This window comes from Tamandua tetradactyla, chromosome 25 (assembly GCF_023851605.1).
Source record: "Tamandua tetradactyla isolate mTamTet1 chromosome 25, mTamTet1.pri, whole genome shotgun sequence".
Classification (NCBI taxonomy): Eukaryota; Metazoa; Chordata; class Mammalia; order Pilosa; family Myrmecophagidae; genus Tamandua; species Tamandua tetradactyla.
The window spans coordinates 14,083,738-14,108,890 of record NC_135351.1 but is presented as its reverse complement, the minus strand read 5'-3'; the positions used below and the strand labels follow the sequence as shown (position 1 = coordinate 14,108,890).

General features: G+C 39.3%; 1 protein-coding gene across 2 annotated transcripts in view; it reads left to right on the top strand.

Annotated features, from left to right (window-relative positions):
- The first annotated feature begins 2,833 nt into the window (after positions 1–2,833).
- Positions 2,834–25,153, top strand: part of ELOVL2 (ELOVL fatty acid elongase 2) — a 107,637-nt gene continuing 85,317 nt past the window's right edge. Inside the window, exon 1 of one of the 2 annotated variants that reach the window (XM_077143605.1) lies at positions 2,834–2,933. In XM_077143605.1, the coding sequence (XP_076999720.1) occupies positions 2,931–2,933 (3 nt within the window). In that variant the 5' untranslated portion in view covers positions 2,834–2,930. The remainder of the gene's footprint in view (positions 2,934–25,153) is intronic. The other variant, XM_077143603.1, reaches the window with a different exon arrangement.

Below are 25,153 nucleotides of genomic sequence, written 5' to 3'. Positions count from 1 at the left end.
TTTTTTCATCTCTTCTAGTGTGACTTTCATTCCTGTAAGTTCTGTGATTCGTGTTTTCAAACTTTCTATTTCTTTTTTTTGTTCACCCAATGCCTTCTCTATATCCTCCCTCAATTTGTTGATTTTATTTTTGATGAGATTTTCCATGTCTGTTCAAACATCTTGAATTAGCTGTTTCAACTCCTGTATCTCATTTGAATTGCTGGTTTGTTCCTTTGACTGGGCCATATCTTTGATTTTCCTAGTATGATATTTTTTGTTAGCATCTAGGTATTTGATTTCATTAATTAGTTTATTCTGGAGGTTGTTTTCCCTCTTTTACCTAGGATTTTCTTACTGGATGGCTTTGTTCTCTATCTGTTCTTTAACATGTGGTTCAACTGATTCTAGACCTCTAGCATAGGTTCTGTTTAGCTGATCAGAATTTTTCAGTTCTTGTTTTTCTGCTTCTTGTCCAACCTATACGGAGACTTTTTTTCTGAGAGGGGTCGCCTCAGATGTTATAGACCCCAGTCGGATTTTCCCAGACCAGACTGACCTCCTCTCAGGAGGAAAAAGTTGTCTGCATCAGTTTTCCCCGAGGGTGAGACCCAGGAGGCTGACAGACTTTCCTATGAAGCCTCACCTCTCCCTCCCGGAGGCGTGGTTGACACAGAGGTGAGATTATAGGCTGGCCTTAATTGCTTCAGTTTTTCATTCTCTAGGGCCTGAATTCCCTTCGAATGAAATGTTAAGTAGTAGAAACAAAGCAAAAACAAAAAATCCTCTTTAGAGCAGGACCCCACTCCTTGGGCTTGTCAATCAAGAGCTTAAGTTGATGCATGGCTCTACATATCTCCAGGCTTTATGTGCCCCCCCTTTTTAGGGTCCAGCCCTTTTCAAGTATTTTGGGCTATCTGACTCAAAAAGCCTATTTTTATTTTTCCATCTGCCCCAACCCCTTTCTGCTGAGGCAAAAACTCCTAGTACCTTTAGTTCTTATCCCAGGTTTATCTGAGCTGGGGGGCTATTTTCAACAGTCAATTTGTTAATTAATTCTGCAATTGGAGCTTGGCTAAGTCTTTGCTGCTAGTGAAGTCTGTTTCCTTTCTCCTCCAGAAGCAGTGTGCCGTGCACGTGGGGGAGTGGCCCCAGTCTCCACGGCTTGGCAGACTTACAGTTGTGTGTGTGGTCTCAGCTGTTCAAGCTTGTCCAGACTGGTATTCACTGTGGGTCCAGTTACTAATGTGGCCCCAGCACTTGTTCTGTACTGTTCCTGGCTATTTACTAGCTGCTTTGCAGGACAAACTAAATTCCACACCTCACTGAGCTGCTATTTTCCCCTCATAAAAAATATTTTTAAAAAAGATTCTTAGTTTATGCTAACAAGTACTTTATATAGCACCAAACCTATTAAGTATCCAACATGTGATTAGGATATGATATTTAGGGACCCACTCCAGTTTTTGTGTAATGCACACAAAATAATAATACAAGAAAAGAGATATTCTAAAACACGCGAATGATGACATATTAAGCTTTTAATTGCTAAATAAGTGAGAATTCATGTTATATCCGGTTATAATATTAAGGCATTAATCCAGTCATGTTATTATAGAGATACAACCACTTCCTTCTTCATTTTTAATGAAATAGATTGGTAGAAAAAAAATAGTTTGGTATTTGCTGTCTCCATAGATTACAAAGAAAGGAAAGCCATCCAAAAATATTTTAAGAAATAGATAAGCTATAGGTGACATTTTAAGACCTCCATTCAACCCTGTGGGTTGATATGTTTTTAGATAATAAACCTAAAAATAATGATTTTCAGGCTAAATGTTAGTGCGGCACTATAGGCATAATTCAAAGTTTAAGAATTCCTTTCAGGTGTTAACCTGACGTGCTTCATGTAGTATAGATGAGAGTATGTTACAACTCCTGCGAGTAAATAGTAGCAGCATGCTCGGAGGCTGGCTGACACCCATTTTTCACCTTTAATGTTGTTGACAATTAGAGCAACTTTCTCTGGTGTGGAACATTAAGTATACATATTATACCCAGATGTGTTGCTCCCCACAAAAATACATGTGTTTATCTTTGGCTGCAATTCAATCATCACCTAAAAGAGGAAGCACGAATTTTCAAAGCTTAAATAGAGGAAAGATTATGTAACAATCACACAAGTCTATCTTTCTGGACATCCATCACTTGGGTCACACACACACACACACACAAATTACAGCTTTTTTTTATTTTTTAAAAAGACGACCCTACACATTCTTTTCACAATTATAATGGCGGAATTGACTAGCATTGGTGGTACTGAGAAAGCCTTGGAATAACACCCTCTGGACTTAAGAGCCTGTGAAACAGCCTCCTGCTCAGCTGGGTTACTATTTGTGATCTGCTCTGGATCTCAACACAAAAGGCATCCCACTAAGCCACCCTCTGAAAACCACAAACACCAACGAAAGGCAGATCGACGCCCTCACCCTCCACACCTTCCGCGGCCCTTCGGCCGGCGGTCACGGCTGCTCTGTGGCTGCGCGGAAGGAGGCCCTCGGTGCCGCCGCCGGCGGGTGGGAGGGGGGAGGACACCAGCTGTGGAGAGCGTAGACCGAACTGTGCCTGCAAATCGCCTCCCGACCGACAGGGGGCGAGCAGCCGCAGCGGGCAACCCGGCAGCCGCGAGGGGGCGCACGAGGACTCCGCCTCGCGGGCCCGCGTCCCAACTCTCGCAGAGCTCGGCAAGGCCCGAAGGGGAGGGGGCGAGGCGGGGGCGAGGCGGGGGCGGGGCGGGAGGAGAAACGGCCCCGAGGGCGTGGAGCGCCACGCTGGGGGCTCGCGCCGAGGGGCGGGGAGACGCGGGCGAGGGTGGGGCGCGCGCCGCCGCCACCGCGCCGGGCAGAGGGACGCTGGCTACCTTGGACAGCGCGTCGCCGTCGCCGACCATGGTGAGTGGGGGACCGCCGCGCGCGGGGCCGCCGTTCGCTCCCTGCCTCCCCGACCGACGCGCTCCGCGAGAGAGGCCGAGGGGGCGGCGGGTTCGAGCGCTGGAACCCGCCTCGGCGAGGACACCTCGCTTCCCCGGCCCGGCCGCGCGGCGTGCGGAGAGGCGGTGGACGTTTGGGCCGGGGTCGCGGGTGAGCGGCCCTGGTCTCGGGGAACACCCCCCCACCAGCCCGGTAGCGGTCCCGTCCGGCCCCGCGGGGCCCCCGCTCGAGCCCACCCCCCTGTTGCACGCGCGGCCCGGACGGCGGACGAACCGCCTCCTCCCGCCGACGCCATTGAAGCCCCCCTGCGCGTCTCGGGGCTCCTCGCACACAGCCTCCCGGGCCCGGGGGAGCCCCTCCGAGGACCAGGGCGCTTCCCGCGCGGGCTGCACCGCTCTGCCTCGGGAAATGCTGGGTTTTGTCCTTAACGGTCTGATTTCATTCCCTCTTTCCTCCCCTGCTCGGTGCCTGCAACCCCGGGGGTGTGTCTGCGCTCTGTCCCGTGCCCACCCGTGTGTGCAAATTGGCACCAGGGGGTGGGTTTCCATCAGGATATCGGGAAGGAGGGCCTCTGGGGTGTGCTTTCCGACAGCACCGCTTCCTGCCTTGTCTCCCGCCAGCACGCGACTGTGAATTCACAGCGCTTTCTGCTCGGCATGATGCTCTGTTCCTGGAGAGAGGGTGTGTTTGTGTCCTAGTCCTGGACGCTCTGTTCCTGGAGGGTGTGTGTGTGACCTAGTCCTGGATGAATTGCTTAAGTTTGGGCAGCAGAGCCAGTTCTGTGACTACAAAGAAAGTATCGAGCCATGCCAAAAGGATTAGTCCTAGGCAAAACATCAAATCCGCGTTCGTCTTCTGGTATCCACTTACTATCTTTGCCTCTCTCCTCCCGCGTGCTTTCCTCTCCAAGGATTGTTAAAATATGCTCCCCCCTCCCCATTTTTTTCCCACCCCAAATGACACCAGCCAGTCCTAGATTTAGCTCCCTCTCCTCTTCCAGGCACACACTGTCTGCCTGATTATTGTGAAGTGCAGCCTTTCCTACCCACGATCTAAGATTTCAGTCTTTCCCACCCTCATCACCCCAATTACTGAATGTCTTCCAGCCAGAGTATAAGTTTCTTGAAGGAAGAGATTTATGTCATTTTAGGTACCTACAGCCGTACCCAATGTTTAAAAATTTCACCCAATAAAGCAAAATGTTTTATACTAATGTACAAGAAGCCAGACAGCCAGTATTGCCAGGTGCAATGATGACACTCTCAAGGGAAGTTAGAGAGGAGGTAGCTATTCCTGGACAAGAGGGACTCCATTTGATGACCCTCAGTAATAGTTAAAAGTGGGTTTGAAAACCACAAAGATCAAGGAAAAGCAGACCCAAGGCCCTTGCCCTCTACTCCTCCTCCTCCCCTCCCCCCCCACCCCCCCCACCCCCGCCATGTTGGCCATCTCTTACACCTGTGCCTGTCAGTTCACTCTTAACACCTTGGAATCCAGATAGACAAAACATTTTTAAAGCTCCTTAGGGAGCTGAACCTTTGTTCCAAAGTATAGGTACAGATTGTGGTTCGTGAGGGAGCGAGTATAAGGATATCTTCTTAATTGAATGGAAAAGTCATGGGAATTAACCTGAAAGAGACAAAATCAAGTACAAGCTCTAAGCAGCTCTAGCCTGTAAAATTGTGATACTATCTCTTTATATATACTCTTCAGAAAATTTGGGTCTTCAGAGGAGCTGTTTAAAAATATATATCTAGATCCAAATCATCTCATCTAAAAAAATGAGGCAAAGGGTGGGGGTTCAATTCTTAAATAAATTAGTGGGTCAGTTCAGAGAGAAACATTTGGGATCAAGGTCCAAAGTGAACTGTCTCTCAAAAACAGAACAGCTCGATGTCTCTATTAGTCTTTTTCCAAAATAAATATTTCCTTTTGTCTTTCCATTATCATTGTTTAAATTTGTGACAGCAGTTCAGTGTTAGTGTAGGAAGTTTGTTTATTATAATTGGAAGAAACTACCTAATAAAATCTACACGAACAAGTTTCCAAAAATTTAAGTACAGCTATGACCATATACATTAGTGGTTCTATGATTACAATCTTGTTCAGATAGGTAGCAGAAATTAAAGGTAAAAAGGAAGGAAAGATGATTTTGTCTTTGAAAGTCCAGGTATCATGAATAAAAGACACCTTATTTTTTTATCCCAATTTATATTTGTAAGAACTTTTGCTATGTTTGGACTCCAGTTAAAATACCAAGCCTTTTTTCCTTTGTATTACCCACAGGTATAGCATTTTCAGGGACTATAAAAATTTGTTTTTAAAGGATCGTACTTGGGCAAGCTTAACTTTTGGTTCCATTTCGTGTATCTGGTTATATTCAGAGAATGGGGCAGCCCTGCTCTTTGGAGTTGTCCCACGGCCATCTCCATTGGACAGTCAGATATGTACCATCTAATTTGAGGGATGTCATTAGGAGTAGACAAGAAAAAGGAGAAGTTGTAGAGGAAACTTACTAAGTGGCCCAACCTGGCAAAAATATGCCAACATCATTAGCTAATGAGAATTCTGAAGTTAAAAATGTGCACATTTGTATCTTTTTCTTAATCAGGACATCACTGGGTATATCACAGACTCTGAAGTGAAGCAGTCTAATAAATTGCAAGTTTAATGTAACCATTTACAATCTAACAACTTAAAAATTGCAGAGTATAAATTGTTCTGGAATTGATAGTATGTCAGTTTAGAGCTTGAGATCTCAGTCAGCCATGGGTTTGAGTTGCAACACCAATGTTTAACTATAACCTTGGGAAGATTTATCTTCTTTAGGCCTCAATTTCTTCACTTGCAAATGAAGATGATAATATACTTCATAAGGTTCATAAGGTTCTTGGGAGGAACAGATAAGATGTTTCTGATTCATTCTTCTGTGACCCTTATGATCTTAATTATTATCTAGTATTGCTCTAGATGAGCACTGTCTAAGAGAAATATAATGCAAGTCACATATGTAATTTTAAATTTTCCAGAACTCACATTTAAAAAGTAAAAAGAAACAGGTGAAATTAATTTTAATGATATATTTTATTTATCCCAATTCTTCCAAATAATATTTCAAATGTAATCACTGTAAAAAACTTGTTAATGAGATAGTTTACATTCTTTTTTTTCCATATGAAATCCTCAAAATCAAGCGTGTATCAATATATTTTCAGCACATCTCAATTTGGGCTAGCCACATTTCAAGGGCTCAGTAGCCACATGTGGCTGGAGGCTTATCATATTGGACAGAGAAACGCCATCTTCCACATTAACTTGTTATCTATTAGACCTTTCCACTTTTGAGAACCTCACTGCTACCTTAAACCTGGCATGACAGAGAGAAAGCTACTCATCTTTCGGGCTCTCCTCTCTGTGCCCTTTCAGAGTTTGTAGTAATTCCACCAGCTCTTCAGTATACTGTGTCTGAAATCTGATTCTTACTTTTTTCTTTTATACTGTTTATTATGTAATAATATTCTTGTATTTTTACTTGAAAATATCTTTGAGTCTCTTTTCTCCTCCACCCCACTTTTCCTCATTCTTGACTTTCCACAAGGTTTCCTCTTTTGTTGTCTCTTTGTTTTGAACTTTTTTTTACTTATACTTTTTTTCTTCAAGGCACGAATCATCATTTTCATTCAGCAGCTACTGCTAGGGAGATTTAGTCCTAATATTTCAAAGGCTCTCTCTCCTCTCGCTCTCCCTCCCCACTCCTCTGACATCTCCTTACTCCTCCTGTTCCCCCCCCCCCCCATATTGAGAAGTGTAATTTTTTACCTCTGAGTCATTGGGATGCACATTCTTCCATTCCTACATCACCCTTTTCCATGTTAAGACACAAATGGTTTCTATTTTACAACTTTTCTTTCTGAAGAGGTGGACCTGAAATATCAGTGGACCTGATTAGCAAGAGTAATAGCAGCCACACTGCCGCCCAGCACAGTGATGATACCTCATATTTACGTGATACTTTATAGAAAACCGAGCACTTTCCTCTGTTCCTGGTGAACACATATACCACGGCCAAGGAAAGGCACTGCACCAACAGTAAAAATATCTGGCTCCCAGGCCTGGGCCTATTCCCCTTGATCAAGTAAGTCTCAGTGGTTTACTGACCTGCAAAATGGGATATTATCTTTTTCACAAGATTGTTTTGTCAGAATCAAATGAGGCCTCCGGGCCTTTACACTACTTGTTCCCTCTGCCTGGATGGCTCCCTCCACAAGGCATCTAGCTGTGTGACTGTCTTCGTAATGAGACCTACTGTCATCATTTCATTTAAAATTGGGACCTGCCCCACCATATTCTTTCCCTGCTGTCTTTTCTTAATAGCATTCATATCCTTCTAACAATTTACTTATTACATAACATTTATAAACTTATACTAATTTGCTTATGTGTTTTTTGTTTCTCACTTCCTACCCTATTGCAAGCTTCTTGACAGATTTTTGTCTGTGTCATTCAGTAATGTATCTCAAGCACCTGCAATGATACCTGCATACAGTAAATCCTCAACAGATATTTGTCAAGGAAACAGAGGTCAGGTCTCCTGACTCCTGGTAGTACTCTTTTCTCTTTACATCCCATTTACCATCCAATCGGGATGTAATGCGAAATGAGCATTTCCTTTGCAAAATTAGTCCCAAGATAATTCCTTCAAATAGCAGTCTCCCTTAATGCATTTAAAATTATCACAATTCATTTTAGGCATGTTTCAGTTATATAGCTGTTACATCAATGCACATATACCTGTGTAACTTTTTAGAAAATGGTAATGTGTTTGTATTTTTACAGCTGTTTTTATACTTTACAATCATCTTATTAGTGGAAGGGGATCAGGTTATGTAATTATTTTTAATCAATGAAATCTATTTCATCATACACTTTTACTAAAACTAAAATGTGTATGTATTTCTATAGCTATATTTGCATCTTATAATTTATAGAAGAGGCTTTGTTATTATTTTCATATGTGGAAATATGTAATTTTAGCATTTAGTTCTTGCTGAAATTAAAAATGAATATTTATCATAATAGTAATAAAAATTGATCACTTGATTTGCTGAAATAATTAATTTACATACATTTGTTGTCTTTTCAACCATTAGTTATGGTTTGAACACACTGCAAGTATATTTTATAATTATTAATCAAGTAATGATTTTTCAGTGCATTTTTATATACATCATCTCTTTTGAAGCCTTGCAAAAAAACTTTTGAGAGAGGAGTCCCTTATCAATATACCTAATTTACAGGTGAGAAAATTGAGTTTCATAGAAGGTAAAAATATGCACAAGGTTGCCTCCTAGAGGTGACAAATACCAAGTTTAACCCTTCTGATTCCAAATATTCCACCTTTTCCATTATCCCATATAGCTTTATCCATGAGTCAGCATAAGGGTAATCTCATATAAATCTGATAAAGGGACCAACACTTTCCTTCCTTATTATAGATGAGAATGGAAAAATCAGAATGACTTCCCCATTGAGTTTCTTCATCATGAATTAGAGTGGATAGATAGATAGGGATAGATAAAAATATGTAAATATAATATAAATAATGCATTTAAACATACTAAATATGTGAAACCTAGAGTTTCATTTCACGTACACAGAACATGGAGTATGCAAGGGAAAGTATTTTAAATAGAGATGATTATCAAAGACATGTACATATACAACTTAATCCACCACTAATATAATCATAGGGGAATACTCATATACTAGACAATTGAGAAATTTATGAGGAAGGTAAGGTAGTCATTCTTGTTCAGTAGAATGACTCATGTATTAAGACATTGATCAGAGAGACCAAGTGTAGCATTGTGTGTAAATTTAAATTTCACAATAAGAGTTAATCTTTTGAGTTTATTTCCAATACATTAAAATTTAAACATATTTATTTTACTGCATGGTTAATGGGATCTATGAATTTAACATATTATGGCTACTCTGGGGCACATTTATTTTTTGACAGGGTCAAAAGTTTATTGACTATTAGAAACAGCGGAAAGGACAGAGTCCAGAGAGACAACAGATGGCTCAGAGCCGAAAACTTCATGATAGAGCTGACAGAGATGTAGACACAGATGGTTTGGAGTTGCTTGGAGCCCAAAAGCCCTTGCCATGTGACATTAAACAATCCAGAACCTGGAAAGAGCCAAGGGAAGCCAAGAGATAGATGAAAGACAGCCCCGGAGAAGCAAAGTAAGGAACCCACACGCAGACAGAGACTGAAAGTAACAGAATCCAGGATCAAGAGACCAGCAGATGTCAGCGAGGTGACTTCCCACTTTCTGACCCATTGGTCTTTTGTGAGTGAAGATCACGTTGAAAATCAGGTGAACTGGAAGGGGAGAGGAGAGGAGAAGTGCTTTGGAGACATCTTTAGGTCTTGGAGATGGGAGAAGAAAGGCCTGTAGGTCTCTTAAACACTGTGGACTCAAGCATTGGGGAGTGACCTGTTGACCCTGAGAAGACGCCAGCACTCAGAGGAGATGGAGGCAGGTGGAACCTTTGGCCTTGGGGTTCTCTTCCTTGAAAAGATGCCCCTTGCCCAGTCATGCTTGGGAGCAGTGGTTGATGAACTTCACAGGGTTCCTGGGAATGTCAGCAGCAACCGTCATAACTAGCACAGAATCATGTGATTCCAGTAGCCTACTGGACATTACACCTAGATCATCTCCTGGAACTTAATGAATCTCCCCAATAGAGTTACATTGCTTCTTCCTGCCTCTTCCCAGGCTCCTTTCCTCTCTATTAGTGGCATAGCGGGAAACTGTGCTTTGCAGTACAGTATATCAAGGTTATTTTCCATCTTTAATACTGTTTCCTTAGTTAGAGAAATATAAACGCTTCTTTCTGGTCTAAAAAAAAGGTTTATTTACTGAGAGGTTAGATTAAAAATTAACTCAAGTGGGCCATGGTGGCTCAGCAGGCAGAGTTTTCGCCTGCCATTCTGGAGACCCAGGTTTGATTCTCAGTGCCTGCCCATGCAAAAAAAAAAAAAAAAAAAAAAAAATTAAGCCTTTGAAGAAGACAGAGTGTATACATAATGCAAAAATGAAATCAGGCCATTTTCACTTTTCCTGGTTTCTCCACTGTCTCTGGGAGAACTGGGTGAAGTTTTCCAAGGCATAGTAGTAAGAAAGAGGAAGCAAGATTAGACCTTGACCCCCTGTGCTTCTATTCCAGAGGCTTCCACTAAATTGTTAAAAGGAAGACTTTCTCTTGAAGCCAGCAGCTTCCTTGGCTATCAAAAATGTAGATTTCAGGACTGTTTTAATGCCAGTTGTGAAGTTATGCTTCAGAGGGAGGATGATTTGGGCTATTGGAAAAATACCCATATCATGCTTCATAAGGCTGAGAAATTGTTATTCATCGAATTTTCGGGGAAGGCTTTATCCTTTTCCTTTGGCCTTTTCTCTATTCCAACTCCTAAAAAGAAATAGCATGTGTCATAAGTCATTTTGAAATTTACTACTTGAAATCTGTTTCAAACTTACCACAGTAAAACAACCTCACTAGTTTCATTGATTTTTATTGTTATTGTCTCCCTGCCTCCTTGGTGATTTTTTTTTCAAATTAGAGAAGTGGCAGGTTTACAGAAAAATCATACAGAAAATAAAGAATTCCCATTTACTCTCCTCCCTATTATTAACACCTTGTATTAGTGTGGGTATTTGTTACAAGGGATGAAAGAATGAATTATAATTGTACTAGTAGTTCTCCATGGTTTTTGCAGTTTCCTATTTCTGTTGTACATTCCTGTCCTTTTTTTTCAATTTTTATTTTAGTAACATATATACAACCTAGTATTTCCCATTTTAACCACGTTCAAATATATAATTCAGTGCTGTTAATTACATTCATACCTTTGTGCCACCATCACCACCATCTATTACCAAACTTATCCCTCACCCCAAATAGAAACTGTGTATAATTTAAGCATTAACTCCCCATTCCGTATCTCCACCAGGCCCCTGGTAACCTATGTTCTACTTTCTGGCTCTATGAATTTCCTTATGCTAATTGTTTCCATTGGCTCATACAGTATTAGTCCTTTTGTGTCTGGTTTGTTTCAGTATGATGTCTTCAGGGTTCATCTATGTTGTTTCATGTATCAGAATTTCATTTCTTTTTATAACCTAATAATCCACATTTTGTTTATTCATTAATTGGTTGATGAACACTTGGGTTGCTTCCATCTTTGACAATTGTGAATAATGCCTCTGTGGACATTGGTGTGAAAATATCTGAGTCCCTGCCTTCAATTCTTTTGGGGATATACCTAGAAGTAGGATTGCTGGGTCATAAAATAATTCTATACTTACCTTTCTGAGGAACTGCCAAACCGTTTTCCAGTTGTAAAACAGCTATACCATTTTACATTCAGTCCAGCAATGAATGAGTGTTCCTGTTTCTCCATATCAATTCCAATACTTATAATTTCCTGTTTTTTTTAATTCTAGTGATTATTCTAGTAGATGTGAAATGGTATCTTTGTAGATTTGATTTGCATTTCCTTAATAGTTAATGATTTTGTGCATCTTTTCATGTGCTTTTAGGCTATTTGCACGTCTTCTTTGGAGAAATGTCTATACAACTATTTTGCCCACTTTTTATTTGGGTTGTGTGTCTCTTTGTTGTCAAGTTGTAGGATTTCTTCATATTCTGAATATTAAACACTTAACAGATATGTAATTTCTGTTCTAGCTTGCTAGCTGCTGGAATGCAATATACCAGAAACAGAATGGCTATTAAAAAGGGGAATTTAATAAGTTGCTATTTACAGTTCTAAAGCCAAGAAAATGTCCCAATTAAAACAAGTCTATAGAAATGTCCAATCAAAGGCATCCAGGGAAAGATACCTTGGTTCAAGAAGGCTGATGAAGTTCAGGGTTTCTCTCTCAAGTGAGAAGGCATATGGCGAACACAGTCAGGGCTTGCCTCTCAGCTGGAAGGGCACATGGTGAACACGGCATCATCTGCTAGCTTTCTCTCCTGGCCTCCTATTTCATGAAGCTCCCCGGGAGGCATTTTTCTTCTTCATCTCCAAAGGTCACTGGCTTGTGGGCTCTCTGCTTCTCATGGCTGTGTCATTCTTCTCTGCTGTCTCTGAATCTCCCATTCTCCAAAATGTTTCCTCTTTTATAGGACTCCAGTAGACCAACCAAGACCCACCCAAATGGGTGGATACATGTCATCCATCATCTAATCCATCATAACGACCACTCTTGACTAAATCACATCATCCAGGGAGATGATCTGATTATAGTTTCAAACAAACAGTATTGAATAGGGATTATTCTACCTTCGTGAAATGAGATTTTGATTAAAACATGGCTTTTCTAGGGTCCATACATCCTTTCAAACCAGCACAATTTCCAAATATTTTTTCCCATTCTTTAAATTGTCTTTTTACTTTCATGATAAAGACCTTTCAGGTATGAACATTTTTACTTTTGATAAGCCCCACTTATTTATTTTTTCTTTTGTTACTCTTGCTTTGAGTGTAAACTATAAGAAATTGTTGCCTAATACAAGGTTCTGAAGATGCTTCTCTGTGTTTTCTTCTAGGGGTTTTATAGTTCTGGTTCTTATATTTAGATTTTGAGCCATCTTGAGTTGATTATTGTATATGTTGTAAGGTAGGTGCTTACCATCATTTTTTTGTATATGGATATCCAGTTTTCCCAGCACCATTTGTTGAAGAGGCTATTCTTTTCCAATTGGGTGGATTTGGCACCCTTGTCAAAAATCGGTTGGCTATAGATGTGAGAGTTGATTTCTGAACTCTTAGTTCTGTATATCTGTCCTGTATGAATACCATGCTTTGATTACTGTGGCATTGTAATAAGTTTAATATAAGGAAATATAAGTCCTCCATCTTCATTCTTCTTTTAAAGATGGCTTCAGCTATTTGAGGCTCCTTATAAATTAGATGATTGAATTTTCCAGTTCTACAGAGAAAGCTGTTGATTGGGATTGTATTTAATCTATAAATTGCTTTGGGTAGAATTGACATAATTCTAATTTTTTTAGCTCCCAGAATGCGATATACCAGAAATGAAATGGCTTTTAAAAGGGGAAATTTATTAAGTTGCAAGTTTACAGTTCTGAGTCTGTGAAATTGTCCAAATTAAAGCAAATCTATAGAAATGTCCAAATTAAGGCACCAACAAAAGGTTACCATCATTCGAGGAAGGCCGGTTGAGTTCAGGGTTTTTCTCTCAACTGGAAAGGCACATGATGAACATGGAGACATCTGCTAGTTGTCTCTCCAGGTTTATTGTTTCATGAAGCTGTTCTGGGGGTGTTTTCTCCTTCATCTCCAAAGGTCTCTGGTTGCGTGGACTCTGTCATGGCTCTAAAAAGGGGACTTTCTCCAAAATGTTTCCTCCTTTAAAGGATTCCAGTCAGGGCCCACCTGGAATGAGTGAAGGCACATCTCCCTCTAATCAAAAAGTTACCACCCACAATCAGGTATGTCACATCTCCATGGGAACGATCAAAAAGCTCCCAGCCAGCAATACTGAATGAGGATTAAAGGACTTGGCTTTTCTGGGGTCCACCACAGATTCAAACTGGCACACATATTAATAATATTTAGTCTTTCAGTCCTTGAATTTGGAGTCTTTCCACTTATTTAGGTCTTCTTTTATTTCTTTTAGCAAATTTTTGAGTTTTCTGTTGTTTAGATTTGCTTAAATCTGCTAGAATACCATATACCAGAAATGTGTTGGCTTTTTCAATGGGGTTTTGTTAGGTTACAAATTTACAATTCTAAGGCCATGAAAATGTCCAAATTTAGGCATTAAGAGGAAGGTACCTTTTTAAAGGACAGACTCCTGGCATCTGGGGTTCCTCTGTCATATGGGAGGGCACATGATGAGTCTGCTGGTCCTTCTCTTCTGGTTTTGGTTTTAATGGCTGTCTCCAGATGTCTCTGGGCAAGTCTCTCTGTGCTTTAGTATTTAACCTGCCTTTTATCCTCTCATAAAGGACCCCAGTGAAGGATTAAGACTCACCTTGAGTGGGCTGGTCACATCTCAATTGAAATAGCCTAACCAGAAAGTCGCACCCACAATAGGTCTGTCCCCACAGCAATGGTCTTTTTGGGCATACATAAAACATTCAAACCATCACATCTATGTGCAAGCCCTTTACATCCTTGTTTAGATTTATTCCTCTATATTTGATTCTTTTAGTGGCTATTATAAATGGAGTTCTGTTAGAGTAGTAAAAAATAGAAAACTAAACTATGTGCTTGTTTCAAAACAGTTCTTTTATTAAATAGATCTTCCCAGTAAATGCACTCATAAAACTGGATGTATTATGAAAATTGTTCTGTGAATTTCAATTACAACTTTACAATAACCCGAGAATTCCACATAATGAAACTAAACCTTAAAAATTTGTCCAGTCGTGTATATTGCATTATCTATGTTTTGAGCCTCTTAATAGTGTTGAATCTAATGCCTCAATCCCTAAAATTTTACCCAAAAAGAAAATGTATCTTCCACCCTCTGCCTTTCTCACTCTGGGTGGGAAATATGAGGTCTTCAGAATTTCGGTGATGTAAAGCCTTAAATATGGAAAATTATAGAATTTGTACACTATATTAGAATTAAAGAGGAAAGAGTACATACATATATAAACATAGCTTCTTTTCCTACCTTTCCCCCCTCAGATTAGAAGTAGTGGAAGTGGGTTAGACATTAAAGCTATGGGTAAGACCAAAGTCAGTGAAGAAAGGGAACTTACATGGAATGCTCTAGGAAAGGACAATGTTAGTAGAGGCTAAGATTACCAAAGATAGGTGGAAAAAGTGGAAGACATGCTGAGGGCAGTATTTTAGTTTGCTAAAGCTGCTGGAATGCAATATACCAGAAATGGAACAGCTTTTAAAAAGGGAACTTATTAAGTTGCAGGTTTACAGTTCTAAGGCCATAGAAATGTCCAAATTAAAGCATCTGGAGAAAGATACCTTAACTCCAAAGAAAGAGCTGATGAAGTTCAGAGTTTCTTTCTCAGCTGGGAAGGCACATGGCAATGTCTGCTAACTTTCTCTCCTCATTTCATAAGGCTTCCCTGGGGGCCTTTTCCCTCGGCATCGCCAAAGATCTCTGGCTGTATAGCTCTGTGGGCACTAAAGCATTTCCCAAAATGGTTCCCTCTTAAAGGGCTCCAGTAAGTGACCACACTTTGAATGGGTAGAGACACATCTCCATGGAAACCACCTAAGCAGAAGTTGCCACTCAACAATTGAGCAGGCCACATTTCCATGGAAACAATAAAAATTATCCCACCCAGCAATAGTGAATGAGGATTAAAGAATGTTACTTTTCTTGGGTACACAATAGCTTCAAACTGGCACAGGCTGTGAACAGACCTGCTTAGCTAGAGTGAAGTTGCTGTCTAGGGGTCTGATTGAAGACAAGGCAGAGGGTGCTTTGAACCAACTGGACAAAGTCACTGATAGAAGCTCATGATAAAATTGTTTCCTACTTGGTTGAATTATTTTGTCTTGAATGGCTTTACTCTCTGTCAGCTCATTTGAAAATGAAATAGAATCATATCTGCAGCTTCTGAGCAACTTTAAAGGAACTTTCTAGTAACCTTAATGATGGTAGTGATATATGTTTGCATAATAGTTTTCAACTTAAAGAAGAGCTTTCACCGAAAAATCTCAGTTGCATGTTATTTAGTTAGTGGCTTAATTATTATCTTTGTTTATTGTTTTATTATCTATCTGTTTTAGTATCCTAGGCTGCTCAAGCAAATACCATGAAATAGAAGGCTTAACAATATGAGTATATTAGCTTAAAATTTTGAAGCTAAGAGAAAGTACAAATAAAGGCATCATAAACCATGCTTTCTCCCTGAAGATTGTGGTGTTTTGGTCCTTACTTTGTCACATAGCAAGGCACAATATGGTAGTCTCTCCCTTATCTTCTGGGTTCCGTCAAAGTCCAGCCTCTTGTTTCCTGTGCTTCCTCTCTCTGTCTGAATTTCACTCTGTTTATAAAGGACTCCAGTAATAGGATTAAGACCCACCCTGATTGAGGAGGGCTTCACCTTCATAACTGAAGTATCCTCATCAAAAAGTACTACTTACAATGTGTTCAAACACACAAGAATGGGTTACATGTAAGAACATGTTTTCCCGGAGTACATAAGACTTCAAGCCACAGCATTCACCCTCTAGACCCCAAAAAGACATGTTCTTCTATGTGCAAAATTCATTCCATCACAATAGTCCAAAAGCCTTAAGTCATTTCAGAAACAATGCTTGGTACAAAGTCTCATCAAAATCAGTTATGAGTGTGGCCTTTCCTAGGGTGCAATTCCCCTTCATTTCTGGACCTATGAGACCTACAGACCAAGTTACCAGCTTCTGATATACAATGGAGTGACAGGTATAGGATCAACATTCCCATACCCTAGGGAGAATTGGAGGGGAAAGGGGACTCATGGATCCCCAACAATTCTGAAAACCCACAAGGCAAACTCCATTAGATTTCAAACTCTGGGAATCATCTATGGATCCAGGTTTTGCATGCAGTGGCAGTTCCACCTCTTCCAAGTGCTTGCTTAGTTGTCATGTTTTCTCCAAATACTGGAGTGAAGGTTCCACCTATTCTAAGCATCAGGATGGCTGCCAGGCTCCCCCTCTCAGAGCACTGGGGTGGGGGCCACACTCTCTGCAGTCCCCAGGACACAGGCTCTACCCTCTCTGAGGATTGAGTTGGCAGCACTATTCTGAAACAACAGGGTTGAAGACCTCCATCTCCAAACACCAGGGCAGACTCACACTCTCCACATACATGAGTGGGGCCATTCTCTGGGCCTAAGAATATGTGTTCAATTTAGACCTTAGCTTCCATGGTTCTGCCCTTGAAGTGATTTTTCCATCAATTTTTCCTATATCTGTGTGTTTTAGTCCAGGCTAGTTATGGTTTTATTCATACAAATTAAGCGCCAAAAAAAAAAAACCCACAAAAACACCTTGTCAGTTTTTCCTATAGTTCCCAGAGGTCCAAACCATCAGACAAAATAACTTTCCACAGACCCTTCCTGGATAACTGCATTTCCACTTCTGACTTACATGTAAATGGCTGACTGGTTTTGTGTTCAGGTAGGCTCTTATATCGAGCACTATTCTCTGGGGACTCACTTTCTGGAAACTCAGAATTTTTCAAACCATCATTTTCTGGGTTTTGCCCAGGCTTTCAGTTCTCAGCTTGTCCCTTTCCTCTCACATTTTTACCACAAGCTACAAGGAGAACCCAGGCTGCACTTTCTACCCTTAACTTGGATAGCTCTTCAGCTAAATATTCGAGTTCATTGCTTTCAAGTTCTGCCTTCCATCCAACATCAGAACTCGATTTTGCTAAGTTCTTTGCCATTTTAAAAGAAGGGTCACCTTTCCTCCAGTTTCCAATAACACATTCGTCATTTCCTTCTAAGTCCTCATTTTAAGTACCTCTAGCATCCGTATTTCTATCAACAGTCTCTTCAAAGCCACCCAGGCCTTTTCTGTCAAGCACCTCACAGTTCTCCCAGCCTCTACCCATTACCTATTTCCAAAGCCATTTCCACATTTTTGGTATTTGCAATAACAGCACCGTACTTTTCTAGTACCAAAATCTGTTTTTGTTTGGTAATGCTGCCGGAATGCAATATACCAGAAATGGATTGGCTTTTACAAAGGGGATTTATCAGGTTGCAGATTTATAGTTCTAAGACCATGAAAATGTTCAAATTAAGTTATTGACAAGAGTATGCCTTCACTTTAGAAAGCCTGATCACTTCTAGGGTTTCTTTGTCACATGGGAAGGCAATGGCAATGTCTGCTGGCCCTTTGCTCCCAGATTTCATTACATGCACCTCCTGGTTCTGGTGCTTCCTCTCTGAGCTTCTATGGGCCCTTACTTTGCTTCTCCAGGGCAAACTCTGGGTTTCTTCTCTTAGCTTGGCATCACCATATGTCTGTGTTTTGGTTTCCTTTCTCTGTTCTCCAAGTCAGTTCTCCAAGCATCTCCATCTGGTTTCATCTCTCTGTGTCAACTCTTTCAAGGATTCCAGTAAATAATTAAAACCTGCCTTGAATGGGCAGGTTACCACTCCATGGAAGTAATCTAATGGCACACCAATGGGTTTGTCACATCTCCGTGGAAACAGCCTAATCAAAAGATCCCACCCAAACAGTAGGTCTGCCCCCACAAGACTGGATTAGGATTAAAAGAACATGACTTTTCTTGGGTACAGAATAGTTTCAAACCAGCACAATATCCTAGGCTACTCAAGTAAATACCATAAAATGGATTCACTTTAACTATGGGAATTTATGATTTTGAGACTAAACAAACATCCAAACCAGGGCATCATGAAAGTGATGCTTTCTCCCCTAGGACTGTGGCATTCTGGGACTGGCTGCTGGTGATTCTTGGTCCTTAGTTTATTATATGGAAAGGCAAGGCACGTGGCAGCATCTCCAGGTCTTTCCCTTCTCTTCTTGGTTCCCTCGATGTGCAGCCTCTTGCGTCCTGTGGCTTTCTCTCTGTGTCTGAATTTCACACTGCTTATAAAGGTCTCCATTAATAAGATTACAAAGAGCCATCATGGTTATTCTGGACTACATTCTCTCCTCTCTCTTTTTTTATTGTATAGTGTAACATATATACAAAGCAAAGAATGAAAAGCAATAGTTTTCAAAGCTCTTGTGCTGGTTTGAAATGATGTATGTGTCCTAGAAAAGCCATGTTTTAATCCTAATCCCATTTTGTAAAGGCAGTCGTTTCTTCTAATCCCTATTCAGTACTGTATGTTTGAAACTGTAATTAGATAATCTCTGTGGAGATGTAATTTAATCAAGAGTGGTTGTTAAACTGGGTTAGGTAGAGGCATGTCTCCACACATTTGGGTGGGTCTTGATTAGTTTCTGAAGTCCTATAAAAGAGGAAACATTTTGGAGAATGAGCGATTCAGAGACAGCAGAGCAGACGACATAGCCACAAGAAGCAGAGTCTACCAGCCAGCGACCTTTGATGATGAAGAAGGAAAATGCCTCCCGGGGTGCTTCATGAAACAGGAAGCCAGGAGAAGAAGCTAGCAGATGATGCCATGCTTGCCATGTGCCCTTCCAGATGAGAGAGGAACCCTCACTGTGTTCACCATGTGCCTTTCCAGATGAGAAGAGAAACTGTTCACCATGTGCCCTTCCACTTGAGAGAGAAACCCTGAACTTCATTGGCCTTCTTGAACCAAGTTATCTTTCCATGGATGCCTTAGATTGGACGTTTCTATAGACTTGTTTAATTCAGACATTTTCTCAGCCTTAGAACTGTAAACTAGCAACTTATTAAATTCCCCTTTTAAAAGCCATTCCATTTCTGGTATATCAAGCTAGCAAACAAGAACAATCCTCATTCAATATTGCTGGCAGCTAGCAAACTAAAACATCTCTCTTCAACAGGTAGTTACAGGACAGATCCCAGAGTTTGTCGTGAGCTATGATCCTCTCCTATTTTTCCTTCTAACTGCTCCAAAATATAGGAGGCTCGAAGGCTTGAATATTTTTTTATCATCACAATCAACTTTTTCTCCTTTTTTGTGAAAAATAACATAATCAAAACAGCTATAAATTTCAAAGCACAGCACCACAATTAGTTGTAGAACATATTTCAGAGTTTGACATGGGTTACAATCCCACAATTTTAGGTTTTTACTTCTAGCTGTTCTAAAATACTGTAGACTAAAAGAGATACCAATTTAACGATTTAGCATTCATATTCATTTGTTAAATACTATCTTCTCTTTATAACTCCACCATCACCATTGATCTTTCCATCTGTCTCTTTAGGGGTGTTTGGGCTATGGCCATTCTAAATTTTTCATATTGGAAGGATCTGTCACTAATTTGGGGTAGGGAGATGGAACTATTTGATGTTCTGGAGAGGCTGGGCTAGGTTTCAGGACTTATCTGGACCGGGGACCCATCTGGAGGTTGTATGTTTCATGAACATTACTCTAGTGCATAGAACCCTTGTGGAATCTTATATATTACCCTAGGTATTCTTTAGGATTGGTTGAAATGGTTCTGATTGGGGGTTGGCAGGTTATGATAGATAGCAAAGTCTAACTGAAGCTTGCATAAGAACAACCTCCAGAGTAGCCTCCCGATTCTATTCGAACTCTCTCTGCCACTGATACTTTATTAATTACACTTCTTTTTCCCCTTTTGGTCAGGATGGAATTGTTGATCCCACGGTGCCAGGTCTGGATTCATCCCTGGAAATCATCTCCCTCATCTCTAGGGAGACTTTTACCCCTGGATGTCATGTCCCACATGGGGGAAGGGCAATGACTTCACTTGCAGAGTTGGACTTAGAGAAAGAGAGAGGCCACATCTGAGCAACAAAAGAGGTCCTCCACAAGTAACTCTTAGGCATACCTATAGGTTGTCTAAGCTTCTCTGCTACCTACAAAATGCCCTCTTGATCGAGGGCATGTGAGCCACATTCTCTTAACTGAAATAACCTCATTAAAGGGTCTTACTTATAATGGTTTCACACACACGCATACACGAGAATGGATTAAAGTTAAAGAACATATTTTTCTGGAGTGCATATACCTTCAAACTACCACAGTCTCTCTCAATGCAATGTAAACTCTGTAAGGGCAAAAACTGTTTTCTGATCACTGTAATTTCAGCACTAAATTGGTGCCTACATATAGTAGACACAGAGAATACTTGAATAAATTAACAGATGTGTGAAATGGCAATTATTATTCTCATTTTATAGATAAGGAATTGAGATTCAGAGATTTTTTATTATTTAGAGTCATACAGCTAGTAAGGGTTGGATTAGGGATTCAAACCCATTTTATACCTATGTCTTATCTTCTACTCCATTTTTTGGCACATTTTACTAAATGGTTTTCCTGGTACCCACAGCTGAGGAGCAATTATCCAGTTTCTTCTTGATGCATCGATGAGTCTCATCATAAAAAGCTATCATTGGGGGTGCAAGGGTAGTTCAGTGATAGAATTTTTGCCTGCCGTGCTGGAGACCTGGGTTCAATTCCCAGCCCATACACTTCCCAAAAAAAAAACAAATAAAAAACGCAAAGAAAGAAAAAGCAAACAAACAAAAGTTCAACAAATGGTGCTGTAGTGCAGAATTCTTACATGGAAAAAGAATGAAATGTGACCCTGGCCATATAGCACACACGCACAAAAAGTTATCAACATGAAGTTTCCCTGAAAAAACTAGGGAAGAGACATTCTGAATTGTTTAGAACTATTTTAATAGTATTTTCTATATAATATTGTTTTTTTTAATTTATTCAAAAAGTATTCATGAAATCTTTAAAAAATTCATGAATAAGTGTTTATTCATTTACATATTCATGTGCCAGACAGTATTCTAGGTGTTTACAATGCATCCATGAACAAGCTAGTCAAAGATTCATGCTTACTTTCTAGAGGAGGAATCAGAATCAGTAAACCAAAACATAGTAAGTAAGAGCATTATGTAACATGTTAGAAAGTTTTTTAAAAGAGGATAAATATATAGCAGGAGAAGAGGGATCATATATGCAGGGGAGAAGAGGAAGTTTATAGAATTTAAATGTAATCAGAAATTTTTTATTGAAGGCAAGGTAATTGGATAGGTATTCTTTGAACCATATTTTTTTTTGAGAAAGCCCCACTTAAAGAGTAATATTAATTTTCAAGGCTTCAACTTCGTTCTGTTATCTTTTTTATTTTGTGGAGTTTCTGCACAAGAACAATTTTTGTGCAAAGTTGTTTTCTAGTAACTGAAAAGAAAATGTAAATTATCTTGAGGAATACAAGGTCAAACTCCTTGGGCTGAAAAGATACATATTTTTAATGTGTGTGTGTGTATGATAGCTTTTTATGATGAGAATGATCGATGCATCAAGAAGAAACTGGGTAATTGCTCCTTAGCTGTGGGTACCAGGAAAGCCATTTAGTAAAATATGCCAAATAATGGAGTAGAAGATACACACACACACACACATACACACACATAAAAAATATATATCTTTTCTTAAATGGGGGGAGATATACATTTTTAAACTTCAGTTCCTCTAGATTTCCTCTCTTCAGGAACTCTTTATCAGTTCAATTATTCCTTGACCTAGTTCATTTAAATAGAATATACTAGCTTTGGGGAAATATGATTTTTAAAAAAATGAGCAAAAAGAGCATAAAATTCAACTGTCATTTTAGCCATTTGTAAAGCTCAATAGTTAATGAAGTTTTTTAAAAAACTAAGGTTTTCATACAAGAATTTCATCAGTATTTATCGTTCCTTTCCAGAAGTCAGCCTGAAATGATATTTATCAACAAGTTTCCAAATTACTTTCATGAAATCTTCTTGATCAAAAGGGGGAAGAGAGAAATAAGACAAAATAAAGTTTTAGTGGCTGAGAGATTTCAAACAGTGTCAAGAGGTTATCCTGGAGGTTATTCTTACTTATTATACAGACATCCCTTTTTAGTTTATGGTGTACTGGAGTGACTGGAGGGAAGTACCTGAAACTATTGAATTGTGTTCCAGTAGCCATGTTTCTTGAGGATGATTGAATAATGATATAGCTTTCACAATGTGACTGTGTGATTGTGAAACCTTGTGATTGTTGCTCCTTTTATCTACCTTGTCAACAAATGAGTAGAACATATGGAATAAAAATAGATAATAGGGGGCACAAATGTTAAAATAAATTTAGTTTGAAATGCTAGAGATCAGTGAAAGCGAGGGTAAGGGGTATGGTAGGTAGGTATAATTTTTTTTTTCTGTTTTCGTTTTATTTCTTTTTCTATTGTCTTTATTTCTTTTTCTGAATGGATGCAAATATTCTAAGAAAGGATGAATATGCAACTAAGTGATGATATTGTGAATTACTGATTATCTATGTTAATGTTATATTTCATTTGTTAAATTTTTTTAATTAATAAATTAAAAAAAAATCATCTTGGTGAAGAACACACAACTGTGTGATGATATTGCTAGCCATTGATTGTATAATATGGTTGGATTGTATGTGTGTGGTTATTTTTCAATACAAACATTTTTTAAAATTACTTTCATGAACAAAGTGCTAAAGGCCAGCTTGCCAGAAGCAAAGATATCTTGAATTCTATATATTTTGTAGTTATAGGAGGGATATTTAGTTTTCTTTTTTGTTGTTGCTATGAAAATATATGTGATATCTGCAATTAAATTCCCAAGATTTCTCATGATCTTGTTGATGCAATAAGAAAAAAAACAGAGATTTAATCCTAGATTGCTGAGGCCCTATAGAGGCTCTATTCCATTCTCATCCACTTTTTATTATTCTGGATGGAAATGTTTATGCAAATGTATAAAATATGTTAAAAATTACTTCTGGCAGCTATTAGGAGAGTGAATCAGTAGTATAAGAAAAGTTTTCTCATGACCTTGAAGTTCTTTAACAGATAAAACCTCAACCTTGTGAAGGAACCAAGTAGTCACATATTATAAACCCTATAATGCAGGTGGCAAAAAAGAAAAGAGTGAATAATTTCTCTAACACGTCTGTGTCAAACTAAAAACCAGAGCACAGATCTTTTGACTTCCAATTCATGATCTTTACAAGAGGAATACATCTTTAGTTTTGCTATAGTGATGTGGAAAGAGTTCTGAATAGACAACTAGAACAATGAGGCAAAGGGGAATGTCCAGTGCATAAATGGAAACTTGCTGTAAGATAGAGATCGCATTGCAAATCAGTGTGGAAAGGACTGTTTAAGAAACGGTGTTGAGACAAATGGCTTTCCATATGGGACAAAATGCCATTAGATCCCTCTCATATAATATGTGAAAATAAATCTGCATCATTTAAAATCTTAAAGAAAAATGAAGCTTTAGAACTTTTACAAGATAGAGGTTATAGTCGGAAAAAATGTCTTAAGGAAGACTAAAAAAACACAAATGAAAACACCGCTGCATTTCCCCTTGTAGTATTTTTTAAAGGCATTGCCATTGAAACATGCATGGATTTTAAAAAGGACATTTCTTCTATATGATATCACTCCCTTTAGATTATCCAGACATGATGGCAGCATTACGTTTGGTTTGATAGTGGGAGATATAAGGATATGGCAGCATGACACTTAATTGGGATTTGAAAATACAGACCGGTGAATAAATGAGCAGATGAATAAATGGTTGTCTTTTAAGCTTCTACTCTATATAAAGCCCTGTGACAGAAGTTTACAAATATATCATTTGCTATTTACAATAGTATAACACTAGTTATACACTATGAAGTTAGGATCATTATTCTCACATTATAGATAAGAAGATACTGCTTAAAGAGCAGTAGGTTACACAGCTAGTTAGTGGCAGAGCAAAGACTAGAACTACTGTGTAAAACTCTCATTCTTTGCAATGAACCACACTGAATGCCATTCTCCTTCTTTTGATGATGGCCTTAAGTGTCTTCCTGCCCCCACATACCACACACAGGGCTGGCTAAAAATAACCACCACATGAGTGAGAGGTGAGAAAGTGTAGCATTCCTCCAAGCAATGGTCATCAGTTGTTTACATACGAGCGCTATGAAATCGGGTAAATTGCTTTACTTCTCTAAGCCTCCTTTTCCTTATCTAACAAAGGGGGATGAAAATACCTCTTATAAGGCAATTGAGAGAATTATATGAGATCTTAATATGTAAAGTGTCTGATGCAGTAGTTGTTATCTGGTGAATATATTTTTACTATCTGTAGTTTCTATAATGAAATCAATGAGAGAGGGTTATTCTGAAATTAAGAGCTCCTTAATATATTGTTTTAAGATAAAAAAAAACTAAAAAAGGAGAGCAAGCTTCATGACATCCATGGGTAGCTAATGAAGAATTTATTTTTTTTCCTTATATAAACCAATCAATAAGTCAAAAATAAGGAAAAGAAAACTTCCAACCATTTTTACAACTTGGAGGTGTTTTACTGTTGTGATTGAGATACTTATTTTGGACTGAAAGCCATCCAATAAAGGATCAGTTTGTTTGTTTACAGTCCTTCTGGTCAACATTACAATATCTTTTCAGGGGCCAAACCTAAGAGTCAGATAAACAGATA